At 40.1% G+C, this 17,078-nt stretch overlaps 1 protein-coding gene across 2 annotated transcripts in view; it reads right to left on the bottom strand.

Annotated features, from left to right (window-relative positions):
- CLK3 (CDC like kinase 3) overlaps positions 1-17,078 on the bottom strand; it is a 272,328-nt gene that overhangs the window by 246,805 nt on the left and 8,445 nt on the right. For both annotated transcript variants that reach the window (XM_085643786.1, XM_085643787.1), the window contains exon 2: positions 4,879-5,030. In XM_085643786.1, the coding sequence (XP_085499912.1) occupies positions 4,879-5,030 (152 nt within the window). The remainder of the gene's footprint in view (positions 1-4,878; positions 5,031-17,078) is intronic.

The raw sequence follows: 17,078 nt of genomic DNA, 5'->3' as shown, positions 1-17,078 counted from the left end.
TTTAGAGCTGGTAGGGTCGAAGAAGTTTTTAGGGCTCATGGGGGGGAAAGAGAAGATTTTAGAGCGGAGGGTACTTTTTGGTGGTCAGGGTAGTTGTTAGGGCAGAGGGCAGGTGACACAGGGTGGGATCTTTAATACACATCCCTATACCAATCATGCCTTTAACCCGAAAATGTGTGGTAAAGGCATGCATGGTTCAGACGCATTAGTGGTTCAGGGTTGCTAGAGGCATGCAAGGTTTAGCCATGCGTGCCTCTGTCATACAACCTGAAACGAGCAATGGATTCTTTTTTCTGCTTCAGTTTAAGATCTAGAAGCCTTCTTGTGCTGCTGGCAAAATTGTTAACATTTGGTAAAATACACTGTAACGAACAGCAAATGTGCTGGACTTTAATATAGTAATCTTTTTTCTGGACAGAAATCCTGTGCATCTCTACAACTCCTCTCCCATTAATATGCAGGATCTTGCTATAAATTGGGGGAGCATTTACCTTTCTGGAAAACTCCTGTATTGACAATGTTCTTAGACAACACCATCATATTTCTCCTCTCCCAAGCAGACAGTGAGCATGATGACTGACATTTCTCTCTCCGCAACACAGCAGATACCACTTGGCCATTGATATTTTGTCTATCACTTGAAACACTTCTACTCTTTAAGATCACATCATGCAGACTGAGATATTGGTTTCTGTTAGGGTGATCAGTCTATGGAACAGCTTAGCGAGTTTTAGGATAATTCACTGCTCTCACTTTCTACGACCTGTAGGACTGATGTGACTCCCTCCACGGTGCAAGATTACACTGTCCAGGTTCATTCTGCAGTAAATTGACCCCATACTTTTATTCATAAATACTGGGGCTTAAACTCCTTTACTCAGACACGTTTCCAGATCATTCAAGCTGAGAGCTAACATAGCTTGATTCATAAATGCATGAAACGTTCCACAGACTTCACATATGGAAGCCAAAAAAAAGGACAGACTATCCAACTACAAGTACCAGGGCCCAGCAGAGAAGTGCTTGCACTTCCTTTTAAAGTACAGCAATGTGTGTGTGATGTGCTGCTACTGATCCATTAAACATACAGAAACCTCACACAGAGGTGCAGAAACTTCAGATAAAGCACAGGTAATGTGCTAAAAAATGTTCGAGCACGGTCTCTGTTAAATGACAGCTCTGTTTAGAAGTATTAGTACATAGCCATTAGACTTGCAGCAGCCATTCTGGAAAGAACTCTTACTCACCCATAAGTGCTAGTACTAAAACAAATGCTGTAAAAGCACAGCAGCTCTTATTTATTTAAAGCATCTGGACTGGTCAGTATGAGAGCATTACACACTACGTAACAGTTTAACAGCATTTAGATTACATTGAGAAGGAAAAGAAGGATTAATCAGCAACTTTATACAACAAAGATTTTATCAGAGCAAGAACTTACAATAAGAGTCCGTAAGGAAAGAGTGGGAAACAGACTAGAAATTTGAGATTGGGAGGGATCAACCAAATATTTGACACAACATAGATTTCATCATGGCAAAAAGCTTTAAATTCAAGTGTAAGGAAGAAGCATGGTTAATATTCTATGAAGAGTCTAAAGAGGTCACTCTCGAGCTGCTTGTGGAAGGTTCAGAGTGTGGTCAGTGTACTGAGGTTGGTTGGTTGGTTCCAAGCTGCCATGGCTGCCCTAGATAAGGACTGCTCTTCCAGCCTGAATGGAAATCCAAAGATTTCCTAACAGTGAAGTGCCTCTTAAAGACTAGTAGTCAAGATCTAGTATCAGTCAGGTATTGGGTAAAAGAGTGCCAGATATAGACCGTGTGAGAAATTGGGTTGTGGGTTGAGTGAGGTGTTAACCCTGCTCTTGCAACAGCCGAAATCCCTGTCAGTGTGGCCCACTTACGTCACTAAATTAACCTGTGCTTACTCCTGTGGTAGCTAGGCACAAATGAAGTCAAGCTTAATGTAGCGGTACTTAACTTAGACTCAATGTATAAAGTATTTATGCAGCACACAATCAGATCTATAGTGAAAACACACACAAAAATCCCATATGAATTTAGAAAAATAGAGTACATTTTAATAAATTTTTTGACACGGAAAAGACAAAAAAATCCAATTAGTAGATCCAGGGATATGAAATGTTAAAGTTTAAGGTAAAAACTAGTACCTAAAAGATCAAAGCACCAACCGCGAACCTTAGTCATGCGAGACCAGGTCAAGTGAAAAAAATATATATATATAGCCGATCACGATGGAGCGCGAGTTGGATACAAAGAGTTCATTGGACCTGGTCGGCGCTCACCTTTGAACTTAGACGAAATTTGAAGAAAATGTCCTGAGGAGGTAGAGGTTCAGTGGGGCAAGGTTGCAGGTAGTGTCTGAGTCGCCGCCGCTGTCGGGCAACCGCTGGACAAAGCTGCGGTGAAGATTTCCACGTTCTGATTTAGGGCACGATTAGGAGTTTGGGGTTCCATGGGTGAGACCACCACAGTTCCGCTGCTACTGCGGTGGTGCAGCGGGCTGAGGAAGTAATATGCGGGTGGTGCTGCAGCAGCACCGAGCATATTACGAGTTTGCCCATTGCCCTCCTTTTCATGGCCGCGAGCTCACCATGAAAAGGGTGGCAGTGAGGAAACTAAGAGGGCCCTACAGGGCCCCCTTGTGCCTCTGTGCACGGGGCCCACATGTTGTGCCCCCCTGTAGTGTTGCACCCCCTTTTCCTGAACAGACAAATGCACAACTCTGTGCATTTCATGGCCGCCCACTCCAAGACAGCCAAACTCGTAATCAGGCCCTTAGTCTCTTATTTGAAAGTCGAAAATCTCAAGCAGGACAAAGCTGGAGACTGTAGCTGATGAGTTTTATTATGTACGATACCCTTCGGCAATGGACCGGTGAACATGATTTGCTTCTGCGGAGAAGAGCCAACTGGCAAAACACCATGGGCAGAGAAGGCTGGTCTCCTCTTGGTTCGCAGGGCAGTTTTTTTGCGAAAAATGTTTTCATTCCCAAGTTTTGGATTTTGGCTATCTAGGCACCTTTAACACCAACACCTAGGGTCCAGGACTAGCGGGCCACCACTCGGTGGGTTAGGATTCACTCAGGCTGGGGCCAGGTGCGGGTTCAAGATGGTTGGGGCTTTTTCTGGTCAACCATGCGGGGGTAATGGGGTAAGCGACCTTCTAGTGGCTCTGATTAGGAGGCTAGCCAACTAGTCCCTTTGAGTTACTCTGGTAGTCCTGGGTTCAAGAAGTGGAACTGAGATCAAACAGTAAGGCAGGCATCGGAGGGTTCAAGGCAAGCTCCATGTAGCAAAGCAGACCTTCGAGATGCAGCAAAGTAGTCTTTTGGAGTACACAGCAGCAGACAGTCCTCCGAGCTTCCTTCCGCAGGCCCAGAAAGTGAATTTAAGAGTGGGCCTGAGGGTCCTATCTTTATACCTGGTGCCTTCTTTAAAGTAGAAGTTGCCAAAGAGTTTTTCCTGAAGTTCTTGAGGTTTCCTTTTTAAACTCACTAAGTGCGAGCTACATTACAGGTAAGAGAATGTCAGGCTCCAATTTCTATTCATTCCACCTTTGTTCCTTGTGAGACTGCCAAAAAGTACTGCTACCTCCGCTCCAATCTCAACACAAGCACAGGCAAAGCCAAAAGATTTGACACTCATACTCAAGCACTGATAAAAGCAACAAATATTACCTGCTGCAGTGTGCAACAACAAAAAAGACTTTGTAAGCAATGCATGGATGAGTTAAAGATTTAAATGTGTGATAACAGCATACTTTCAAGATCCCTCATGCAGTCCTTCATGCAAAGCAGTCGATCAATGTATTCATCTGTGCCCCGTATCCCCTTTGCATTTCAGACCGCTATTGGTCCTTCATCAGGGGGTATCCATGTCCACAGATTACTCTGTGCATCCAGAACGGATTAGAGAACACAGAGGATGCACAAAAGAATTGGGGGACACATACACCCCCTGATAAAGGACCAACTGGGTCTGAAATGCATTAGGGATACAGGGCATTATGAATACACTGATCGGACTGGTCTGTATCTAGACACAGATTGAAATAAATGTATGGTTAGAACAGAAACAAATCATGAGAAATTATTACTTATCAATGTGGCAAGACGAACAGTTTAGGATGGACGAGAATGGATTAAGAGGGAGACCCTAGGTGGTACCAAACAAGTAGTGCACCTGGGGAGAGAGATCTAGGGAGAATAGGTGCATGGACCTTTCTAGTACTGCCATGCCCCAACTCTGGGCATGGGTATGACTGGCCAGTGCTGTTTTCAGAGATTGCTCGGCAGTTTCTTAAAGGACAATTAAACAATTGTTTTTCAAGAGGACAGGGCAACTGCACTATCGCATTTTCAAGCCTCTCTAAGATAGTATGCACTGGCTCATTATCACATTTCAAAGGAAATATCGTTATTCTTTTCCAGGCCAACCCACAAAGTAAATATTTTGCAGAAGGGATCTCAAGAAAAGAACAGTTCAACACCCAGGACAAGTAAGGCTTATTTTCTATGCAATTACAAACAGGTCATTTCAAAACAGCTAAAATTAGAAAAGGCCAACAAAGCACGCAACGAGACAGAAAATGTGAGAATACATTAAGAGGCTATTGAAAACACCATTAACGTACAGTTCATCTCTTAAACTTTATTTGTGATAAGACAGCAGATACACCGCTATAACAATTCCCTAGATGGAAAGTACTTATTATATATGTTGAGAAGTGAAGGCAACAAATATCCAGCAATAAGGAAAGAAAGGCCATAGTACACACAACAAAAAAATGCTGCAAGTACCCAGAAAGGGTTCAGGCATGGTTTGTGGAGTTCATATTAATAAGAATAAAATCTCACCTTCTGGAGCGTGATCGTCTTGGCGGCTCCCAGTCATGCTGGCGGTGCTCTCTGCCATTTCGATCCCGACTCTGGGATCTCCTGCGCCTCTTCCATGTGTGGTTTCTGTGACTCTCCTGCTCCGGGGACCAATACCTCTTATTGTGATGCATCTAAAACAGAAAGAAACCACATGATATTCAAAGCACAATGGGATTTACAAATGACTGTAAAAACTGACAATTGTTTGGATGAGAGGCAATATAATCGCATAGGTAATCAAATGAACAGTAATGTTTCAACATAAAGCATTTCACATATAAATGTTTTTTTCGGTCTTTTTATTTTCCCTGTTGCACTTCATAAAAATAGCCAGCCAACGCGTTTCGCCCAAACATGGGCTTCTTCAGGGCTGTAATGGCATACAATATAAAACCATTTTTAGAAAAGGCAAAGAAAAAAAATCATTCTATTACAAGGACTATAAATTTGTAGTGAAGTGAAAAAAAGATGAAGATAAAAAACCCAAATGTGTCAAGCCAAAAATTGTGTGAAAGAACACATTTAAAAGACAAAAATACATCAAGAAAGTCAAAAGGACTGAGATTTAAGCACCTGTGAGACGAAGGATACCTAAAGGACGAAGAACAAAGATGGATGAAAAGAAAAAAATAAAAGAAAAAATCCGGATAGTACAAAGTAAGAAAGGGTGTGAAAAAAGCAAAAATGGGTTATGAAAAGGGCATTTATGAGAGAAAGAAAGTGCCTTAAACCCAAAGCAAGCATGGGTACAGAAAATCTAAAGTAGCTAGTAAAACTAGCTTACCAAGATAATATAAATGTACAGCGTGTCTTCTGGCAAGTGAGTCAACGAACAACTGGACACGAATTCTGTAAAATTGTATTAGCCAAAAAACTTTGTTAATAAAATAGTGTCTGTAACCAGTTATAGAAATAAGAGTGCAGACTAGAGATAAGTATGGTTCAGACATACGTAAAGCATGATGATGTAGCTCACAGTGAAGCATGAATAATCAACCAATGTCTGTTGATAGAGTATCTGTAAGGAGAAACAATCTCAGATAAAAAGATGCCCTTCATATTGCGAAAGAGCATACAATAATTTCAAATAAAGAGATATGCCCTTATCATTGAAAGAGAGCATAAAAGATTGTAAATGTACCAAAAGGTTTCTAGTAGTGGTCATTATTTACCATCCAATGTAGTAAAAATAAAACTCCTTTATTGCACATATCAATCTACTTCAATGGCACAGACACGTAACTAAGAAAAATCATATGTATGAGGAAGAAGATAAGAAACTACAATCATCAAAATTCTGTATAAATGAGAAAAGGCAATGAAAAATAGAACTATCAGAGAACGTGAAAAGCTGCACTCCCCAATGTAAGGCATCTGTATCCACCAAGACACACAATAAAAATGCGCTATATTTATGAGCATTGAGATCTACCGTAATTGGTTCCATCCTACCATTATGGTGACCCCCATTTGCAGATCATGAATTCTATACTGCATTGCGTCTGAACCGGGACGAAACTAGCCAAGACAAACGATGCAGGTTAACCGCTACATCTAATAAACACAAAAGTATCTGCTGTACCTAAAATTATTTAGTTAATGCATCTAAGTCATTTTTTAAAACAGAAAAACCGCTCTGTCTAGACCATGTAAGAATAACAAGTCAAAATAAGGTGTTAATCCATTTTTTAATTTTGAAATTAATTGAAAAAACCTGCTTAATAAATACGCAGAATTTATAAATTGCAGCAACAGTTTAACAAAGCAAAGGACCTAATAGTCCTGTAAGACATTGGTGCCCATGGACAGTCAGTGATATAAAATTATTCAAACATTCCCATTCATACTGAAATCCATTCACACCATAACAACAAATATCACATGCATCCTAAAATCTAGAAAAATGAACAATATACAGGCCCTAAATGGTAGGCGAGTCTTCTTAGGTGTAAAGCAAACACAGATAAGTACAATCAAGAATGACCGAATATGGAACAACAAAGGAATTGTTCTTATGAATTTGTAGGGTCTTAGTGGATCTGTGTAACGAACAGTTCAGTTCGGGACGCCGACGCGCGTTTCGGTGTAACACCCCCTTTCTCCGGGGTAACACCTTCTTCAGGGCGAGAGATTATTCAAGTGCGATTTCCATGGGACCTGGGGTTAGCAGTTTAATGGATTTTCTTAGTTGGAGCTTCTAAACCGGTAAGTAGAAATCAAATGTTTGGGTTAGAGAAAAAGCATCTCGCTGCTCTGAACGGGCGTGCAATCTGTTGCAATGCTTCAGGGTTGATGTAAAGATGGAATGGACTATGGCCACAAGGTCGGAAAGAGGTTTCCTAATTGTTTCGATTCTTTCTCTTGGTTCGTTCAGGGTGCAAGGAATGCTGAAGTTTCTCCGTTGTCGGTTCGCCCCTCTCCGTGGAAAGTGAAACGACTACATCTATACATGTCGGAAAGGGCCAACAACCAGAAACATCCGACCCGAAAATTACAGTATCCCCAGTCTGCCAAAACAGACACTGTGCCGCACTGCATTTTGTCAAGAAAAAAGGGATTAGTTTAGGATTATCATTACGACCTGTACCTCAACCTCAATATGGAGGTACAACCTGAGTTAGGGTATAGCAAAATATCTTTAAATGAACTCAATAGCCAAATCGGTAATACCGAAAGGCTGTCGAGAAAGTCAAAGGTTTCAGCGAAAGCACGCAATAAACTTAATGTCGGTATTAGCCGCATCCAAATGAATACATGGGAGCCGTATCCGTCTTTGGCGTCCTACAACCAGCACGATAGGCAATAAAGTAAGCAGTGCAACTTGAGGCCATTTAAAGGCGTCAGCAAACACCGGGCCGCCCCACAGGAAGTGAGTATAGCAATGCCCTTCCGGGATCGGACCATGAAAGGATAACAACTAGACCGTAAACAGAGAAGCTAACAGAAACTCAGTTCCGTTTCCAAGCCTCCGTCAAATTTGGTCACAATCTTTTAGTCAAAAAACTAATCCAAAAACACCAAGAAAAAAGTAAATATTGTAACGCATGTAGCGTTTTGAATGACAAGGATCTAAAAATAGACAACAAATTAACTTAATGGAGCGGTACAATAAGTACCCGACTCCTAAGTTAAATGACAGTTCGAACAGCACAATAGAAGCCATACTGCAGGAAATCCATTAAATAGAAAACAACATGCATTCATGCTGAAAAAGTAGAAACAGAGCAACATCAAAATAGTGAAATATTTGTGGAGAAAAAAACCGATGTATGCAAAGATGTGATTAGAGGAGAGAGAGTAAAACAGCAGAAAAGTCACCATAAATTCTATCTTTAGAGTATGAAGAATCAAGACGATAGCCAATGTTTAGTGATGATTAGAGCTAGAACCCACTATTTGTGTTTTAATTCCAGAAGTAGAAACAAGAGAACACATTAGGTCAGGAACACAGATACAGTAAACATTGCCTTCCACACAGTTGGTAGTTTAGTTACAATTCCATTTGAGCAATTTTGTAACAGACATTAAGGTACATACATAAAAATGAACATGAAAAAGGGTTGGACAACACAGGTCACGAGTGACAAAAACCCTAAAACAGTAATCTGACATTTTTCAACGATGCACAGGTAACTATAATGAGACACAAGTCACGAATACTACAATACAATCCACTACAAGATGCATTGTGTACTTAGAGCAAACCACAATGAAGAATAGGTCATGATGTACACCCAATTAAGAGAAACTTTTTACGAGAGAAAAATCAAAGGGTACATCTGTTATTTACCTCCTATTCTAAATTGATGACACAGATTTTGAATGAGTTATATTAAGACCCACAACCTTTATGTTAAAATTTCAATGAGTTTGAAGATGAATGGCAAGAGCACACGGATTGTGTGGGAGTAATAACATTCATTCTTCTTGTATCACACATCTGATGGAGACATTAGGTTCTGATAAATGGTGGCCACACTATTTAGAGAAAGTAGTGTAGTTCCCTATCTAAATTGAGGCCCTGAGTTGAGGAACATAGCGTACAAATCCATCTAGTCTCCAATTGTCTCAGCATTAGTGCCCTGTCTCCACCCCTATTGTTACAGGTAATAGTATCTATGCCATGAAACTTGAACAGAACCCGGTCAATGCCCACTCTACATTCATGCAAGACAAGGGCATACGAGTTGTCCCCATGCATGACAGCTCTACGATGCTCCTGTATTCGAACCTTCAATTGTCTGGTCGTGCTGCCTACATAGATTTTACCGCAATCACAGATAATGACGTAGACAACAAAGGTAGTAAGACAATTGATAAAATGTTCAATCTGATGTTTAGCATTTGTGTTATAACTAAACGATGTTTTGTTACATCCCAGATGACAGATGTTACAGGTACTACATGTATAAAATCCAGTGGGTTTACTCAGCCATGAATGTCGTTTAGAAGTCTCCTGTAAGGTATAGCTAGGGCATAGGACATCCCCAATCGTCGTTCTTCTTCTGAATGTCATGGAAGGGCTTTCTGTGATCATATTACCAATTCCTGGTACCCCTTTCAACAGCGTCCAATGTTTTCCAAGGGACTTGAAAACCTCATGGTTTAATGTTGAGTAGGTAGTGATAAAGGACAATCTCTGAGTCTCATGGTCACTTTTCTTTTTATGGCAATTTAGCATATTCTCTTTTCATGTTCTGTACTTTACTGACAGCAGTCTCAAGTAAATGTGCATGATAACCTCTTCTTTTAAGTCTGTCTGTGTCCTTTCTAGAGTGTTCAGCAAAGTTAACCTCCTCGCTACAGTTTCTGCGAATCCACAGTAGTTCCCCATAGGGGATTGCTTTCTTTGTGGAAGGAGGATGTGAGCTGGTAAAATGCAGAATACTGTTGACAGCTGTTTCTTTCCTATGTAATGTTTGAGGTGGGCAATATTGCATACTGCTAGTGACTGATTCTGGTGGTGCAGTCTTTTGACCTGGCTGCTTCTGATCCTTCCGACTGCAAATACTTATGTAGGTTTTTGTTAACCCACGCTTCAATGATTCTATTTAGAGAATCACAATACAATAGCAAAAGATGTGACAATCAAGGTTGTCATCTTAAAGCAATAAATATCTCATATAAAAAAAAGCATGACTATGCAAAGTAGGTCAAAAATATCAGTTAAAGTACACTAAAGTTATCACCCCCCCGTAGGTCAACATAACATTTAAAAAGCTCCCACGTAAAATATAAACAGTAGTAGAAGTGATATTGATCACCTTTACTCAGTGCTTTAAATGGGCTGGTACTCACAGGTACTTCTTATTTTTATCACCGAGTACGGGCACTTCTCTACTGCATGGGGAAGAGTATCGGTACTCATGAGAGGGCAAGGCGCATTGGCCTCTAGTGGTTGTAGCCTGTCTCATTGACAGCCAAGACACTTGTATAGCCCAGAGCTGAGCACCCACGGACTATTCGGCAGGGGCCCATTTGCATGATATCCCGGGGTTCGCCGTCATGCTGTGTTGCAAGGAATAGAGGCAGCTCGGTGATAGCACAATGAAGAAAGCAGATTAAAAGGGCTTTAACCTCACCGGATTCTTGTGTGTCTGCTTATGTTTGTCTGTGTGCGCGTTTGTTTGAGAAAAACAAGAGAAATATTACAACAAGAAAATGTTAAAATATCACTGTTTGACTTTCGTTTTGTATAACGAATTAACATACATTTTCGTGTTTTGGTATGTGCTGCAACTAGTATATGTCAATAAGCTTCGCATGTCTTGCCTTTAACCCCGCCACTCGCCACATTTAAATGAGTATCTGCACTATTTTTTCCCCTTTAAAGCAGTGCCTTTACATGGTCCGATAATAAAGTATAAACCTACTCCCTCTGCCCCAGTGTAGTTTTGCGTTTATTCATCCTGCCAGACCAAAAATTGGAAACCACCATGGAGTTGATCAGTACTGAATCGGTTCTACAACAATGCATGGCTTCACAGAAGTTAACACGCCTATAGGTCTAAAACAAGAACCTAGGTCTCTCATTCATAGAGAATTGCACTGCCAACATAAAATCTGCATTAGCTAGTTTAATTCTGCATTAAATTTAGTAGAATGCACTCATAAAAATAGGTATTCCTGTGTAAGCACGCTATCTTTACAGCGCAGTGAAGCAAAAATGGCCGAACACTCCTACAGCATTACAATCTTTTACCATTATGCCAAAGAATCCATGGCACCTATGTAAATTCTGCTCTTTACTCACATGTGCTAGAAACTAATACAATGTACATTGATTACCATGTGTTGTACAGCACCTGTTACATACCTGCGTTAACCTATGTTCCAGCACTCAACATGAGCCTATGCATAATATGAAGGAAGAACAAACACATCAACGATAAAAAACACTTATAAGTACAAGGTGTGCCTTCCGAAAATTAAGTCAACTACCTCCGCTGCTGCGCACAGAGGCACAATGAAACAAGCCTAGCTATACAACGAGAAATGACATCCCACACCAACTCAGGTGTCCATCCAGGATATAAACGCATTGGAACTTTAGAAAATCTGCTGACTTGTTTCTTTGAATCGGCTAAAACAAAGCGCTTTCTAAACTCGTGGGGATAGCAAAACACTATATAAGTTCTGAAGTACACAGCAATACTTGCAGCAGAGGGGACAGTCAAAGAAAACGACAACACGTACGTTGAAGACCGATGCAACTAACTGTCAGAGACTGCTTTGCCCACTAATAATGCAGCCGTCACATAAAAGCTGCAGGAACAGCAATTTAAAAAATGTGCAACTTGGTAGCCACATTTTACAAGTATCACATTCCGAACCGAACACGTGTCCAGCATAAAGTGTCATTCCCTTTGAAACCAAATTCCTAACCGTGGATTCCCCCGGCAAGAATGATGAATGAAGCGTGGGGAGTGACACAGACAGCAGTTTAACAGGACAGAATATTCTCCAGTCCATCTCCGCATGCTTGCCGCTAGAGACACAAGGCTTCAGGACTGTACACTGCATGCAAGACGTAGACCACAGAGACCAATTTTAGTTGGTTCACTAGAGTACATTCTCCTGTGTGTTCCATCACCGAGGCAACTTGTTTTAGTCATACAGGATGTAGATACTGTAAAAATATCGGAAATTTTAAGTTGCTTTTTCACGCTCACTCTAAAAAGTGTAAGTTTGTAAAAATCAGAGTGAAATATTTTTTACAGGGTAAAACCTAAAACATTACATAATCACTTTACAATCTTGCTTTTGCGAGCAGTTAGCTCATGTAAAGATATTAACCCTAAATTAATAAATAAAATATTTTGTTTTATCGTACTTCATCAACTACCCACTGAAAATCGCATTCATAATCTGGCTGGTATACAAAGCCTCCTTGGACTAGAAATGAACCTAATAAGACAAAACCGTAGAGCACCAAAACCAAAAATATCACTACAGCACTACAGAGACCAATAAAAATTACTCGCACTTCGCGAACAGGCTCCTGGAACACACAAGAATGCACCACACCAATGAAATATAAACCATGAAATACTGTCCGTGACATGATGCTAAAAAACTAAAAATAATTGCCCTTGTTCTACAAAAATGCTTCTGGGCGATATGTTGGAGAAAATTAAAAAATACCAAGGCCCATTCTTGTCTCACATGTTTCTTTGTCCGTGTCTTAAGTCTTTCTATCAGACAATCGACAATGCTTGTAAGGCATTTGTGCCAGAAAACATTTTGTCAACTCAACAGAAAACTGCTTTAAAAATAGTAGGAGCTGAGCAGTCATGTTTTTGCTCAGAGCTCAAATGAAGCGACAGATACCTGGACGTTGACACCAAATTAGAAGAAAAATCCGTTAATCTAAGCTAGCTAAAATGAAAAGGTCGCTTGGATGCTAAAGTGCGATGTGACGAGGTTGAGTTATGAATTAATAGTAGCCAAGGAAGACTACCATTTCAACTAAAGAATATGCTGCGTGGTCATCTGTGCCCGCATATTCTTTAGTGTGCTTTTCCAGACGAATGTATAGACAAACTGACAATGGTCTAGCCAAGGCAGCTGTCTGAGGAGCTTTAAAAAATTCTTCACTGGCAGCAGTCTATGCCTCTAAATCAATTTCCTTCGCAATAAACCCCTATACAACACCTGCAAAACGACTTGTATGTATATATATATATATATATATATATATATATATATATATATACATACATACATATACACATACACACACAGACTTGAAGATGAAGGATCACAAGAAAACAACAGCCAGCCAGGGCAAAAATCTGGATCCCAAAGGATACAATGAGTCACAAAGAAATAAAATATCCAAGAAAGAAGTGACTCAAACAGATAGATTCACCAAAGAACAAATATATATTTCCACTACAACGTTTCAGCTTCCGGCTTCCTCAGGTAGTACAAGATGGTTTGCTCTGTGGCTGAACAGATGACAGCTGAATTTTCAAAAAGCATCATGAGTGAAGATTCCATTTGGAATGTGGAATCAATGCAGTCCTGAGAGCTCTTGAGATATGCAGTAATCAGGTTGTGTTGCCAGTAATGTTCAGTCCATCTGGATGCAGTGATTTTTAACGGTACATCCAGAAGTTTTCCCTGGAGTCCAGTAGTTCTTCCTTTGAAACATGTTCCACGGGGTAAATCTTCAAATCTGATAGTGAATGATCCACAAGGTTGAAATGATTGGCTACAGGCTGGTCAATTTTCTTATTAATTATTGCAGATTTGTGGTTCCTAAATCGTGTACGGAGGTCATTCACTGTTTGGCCTACATATTGTTTTTTTACAGCTTTGCCGTTGGCACTGAACCACATAAATGATGCATGTTGAGCGACATGTAAGATGCTGCCTTATTGCATAGGTCCTTCTCGTAACAGAACTAGTTACAGATGATGTTTGTAAAATTCAGCTGTCATCTGTGCAGCCACAGAGCAAACCATTGTGTACTACCTGAGGAAGGCGGAAGCTGAAACGTTGCAGTGGAAATATATATTTTTGTTCTTTGGTGAATCTGTTCGAGTCACTTCTTTCATATTGTATATCTACACATACATACATATACACACGCACACTTACCTAAATTCAGCTATTACATCTTAATAATAAATATATTTTAAAAAAAACAATAAAGAAACTTTAGCTCTCTTAACTGCATTCCTGTCTAATTTACGTCCAATATCTATAAACCCCAATAGACAGAACTGTAAAGATCTTTCGTCTGGATGCCCACAAAGTCAGTACATCACCTACATTGCCTTACAGTTACTCTGCAATGTTGCAATTTCTTAGCAGTGACCTTCATTACATAAACTCTAGACTTTCTTGTCCCAGTTCTTACCTTTGAATGAATGTGGTCACTCGAAGGCTGGCTTATTAAGCGGCTTCCAGAAAGTGTATATTTTATACCACATTCTCCAGTTTTCAGTCCACTCACTCTTCTTGTAATACCTGGCATCCACCGAAGGTAAAGCCAAAGGAGAGCAAAGGACTGGGATATGGAAGTGTAGAAACGATGTAATGAACATTACCAGTAAGTAATTGGAACATTACCATCTTTGCTGCCTTCCTCATGCCATTCATTACGTTTGAGAATTACCAAGCTACAACAAATAACATCAAAAACTGCATGTTATGCACCACTATGAAAATGCATTTTGAATGCAATTCATTCAAGTATAGACTGTGTTCAAAAACCCAGACAAACAACATTAGAATAGTCCTCCCGCAGTAATTTTATAACACTGGACAAAAGTATTATTAGGGACTGCCCACATAGCTGCGCAACAAATCACACAACGAAACTCAGCCCGTGAAGCAGAAAGCCAGATAGTATGCGTAGCCACCACTTCACCTAGAAGATGAGCCTCTGCTGCCTCATATGTTTTCAATGGGGCCATATAAATCCATCTACTTGGGGAACTTGTAGATAGATGATCGTTTTCCTGAACCCCCAAGCCGTACAAACAATGCATAGGATTTACAAAAAGGTGCAGTTCTATTGAGATAGTCTCTCGAGCCCTGGAAGCATCAAGAGATACTATTATCTACTGACTTGGGATCTCGAGAGAAAAGACCAACTCTTGCTGAGAATGAAGCCTATAAAAAGACACTTTGCTTAAAGTCGGCTCAGTTGGTAACAAAACCTTATCTTTGAAGAAATGCAATTTAAGGCTCATGGTTTGATAGGGCATACAGATCCCAAACTCTAAAACAAATCTAAAGGAATTCTGGAAATGAACTCACAATGTGTTGTAAAATAATGAGTATTAAGGGCAAGTCCCATGGAGAGACTAGAATGCAGCAGAGGAAATGAGGATGTGGTCTGCATCTTCTGAACCTTGATCACCACTCATTATCCAAGACGAAATGCTGGTTACATTAAAAAGGCGCCACTGATTCAATAAACTTGAAACAACGGTAAAAGTTCCCCGCCTGCCGGTGGTTGTAGGTGGGGGGTACTGTTCTCGTTTATACCAAAATTCAATAAAATGGTTTAAACCATAAAAAGACGCCACTATCTTCTAGAACATTTGATAAAACAGGGTGGAATTTTCCCTAAACAGAAAATAGTTGGTTATAGTGGATGCTACCAGTCCCAAGAACACAAATAAATGAAGATCATTCCTGAGGCTGGCTGAGTATTACTCAAAACTTGTTCCGAAACTTCCTTTATTAAAAAAAAGGCTGCATGCATGAGGCACCTTATGAAAACAATTTGAGTTTGCATGGAGTAATGAATGGGAGAGAGTGCTTGTGTGTTAAAAAAATGTGATATTATATGCACCTGCTCTTGAACCTTATGACATAACAGTCCTGATTTCTCATGTCAACAGTGGAATTGGTGCTGATGCATGATAAGAATGGAGGTTTGGAAAGTGCTGCCTTTCGTTGCTCAACCTTTGAGAAAAACGGAGATCAAATAGTTAACTGATGAGAAGGAAGCTAGAACGTGCTTGTGGTGTGCGATTCATTATAAAACATACAAAGGGTGTGCCTTTTGTAATGAGAATTATAAATAGATCACTCGTAGATTGGTTTGCAAATAAGAGTTGGGCAAGGGTAACTCTAAGAATTACTAAGTGGCGATACAGATTCCTTGAACACAACTTTAGAATGGACTATGGACTAGGAATTTAGAATGTTTTGGCTGATTGTTTATCACGAGCTCCGTTTGTGGTTAATGGTAAAGATGAAGTTATAAACGGAGAGGAGAGGGTGTTCTACCCAGTTTCTTCTGTAGGTTGCGCTTCTATAGGTGATATTTAATTGGAGTGGCAAGGTGCTGTTATGGAGATGAGACCTTATCACAAGTTCATGAGAGTTGGGGGACCAGATAAAACAAATGCCTGCAGGGTGAAGTCTTTTCGTATCATGGTCTCTGAGATTAACTGTCTTGGCGAATGGAATTTTATATTGGGGTGGGGGGCAGCTGATTGTACCCTGAGGTTTGTGAGATAGGGCAATGCCTCTCGCTCATGAAGGAAATATGAGGTATGAGTGGGGCAAAGAAAATAGTAAGAACTGATTTTTGATCACTGGCTGTTGATCGTAATGTGGAGGAGATGAGAAATTGTGTGCATGGATCGATAAATCTCAAAAGACTGAAATATCTGTGTAAGGCTGCAAGTATGCTCAGTGCACAATGGAAGAAGATAGTTCTTGTTATTTCTGGCCTGTTTGGAGTCCTGGGAAGTGTGTTCAGATATGCCATTGTCGTGGTAGATCACCTTTTCCGAAGGCCAGAGGTAAAAAATGGTTTAGCAAGTCAATACTGCAGAGGTGATGGGTTTTTGAATGAGATTTTTTTTTTTTTAAAGAGAAGGGTCTCGAAGCCATTGCAACTGATAATGGGATGCAACTTGTATCATGTGAAATGGAGTCTATTTGGATATATTATGGTATTAATCATGCATGGACTTCTGTATGTATTTTTCCTCAAAGTAATGGCATTGTTGAAGGTAGGTAGGGGTGTGTATATATATATATATATATATATACATACATATACATATACATACACATATACATACACACACACACCTATATTCACATACATACACACAAGAAATTTGTGGAGGATAGGTTAGAGACGTATCACACTACTCCATATGCTGTATGTAAGATGTCACATTTAGAAAAGATGTATGTAA

The sequence above is a fragment of the Triturus cristatus genome, chromosome 3_1 (genome assembly GCF_964204655.1).
Source record: "Triturus cristatus chromosome 3_1, aTriCri1.1, whole genome shotgun sequence".
Lineage (NCBI taxonomy): Eukaryota > Metazoa > Chordata > Amphibia > Caudata > Salamandridae > Triturus > Triturus cristatus.
This window is presented reverse-complemented; position numbering and strand designations above follow the sequence as displayed.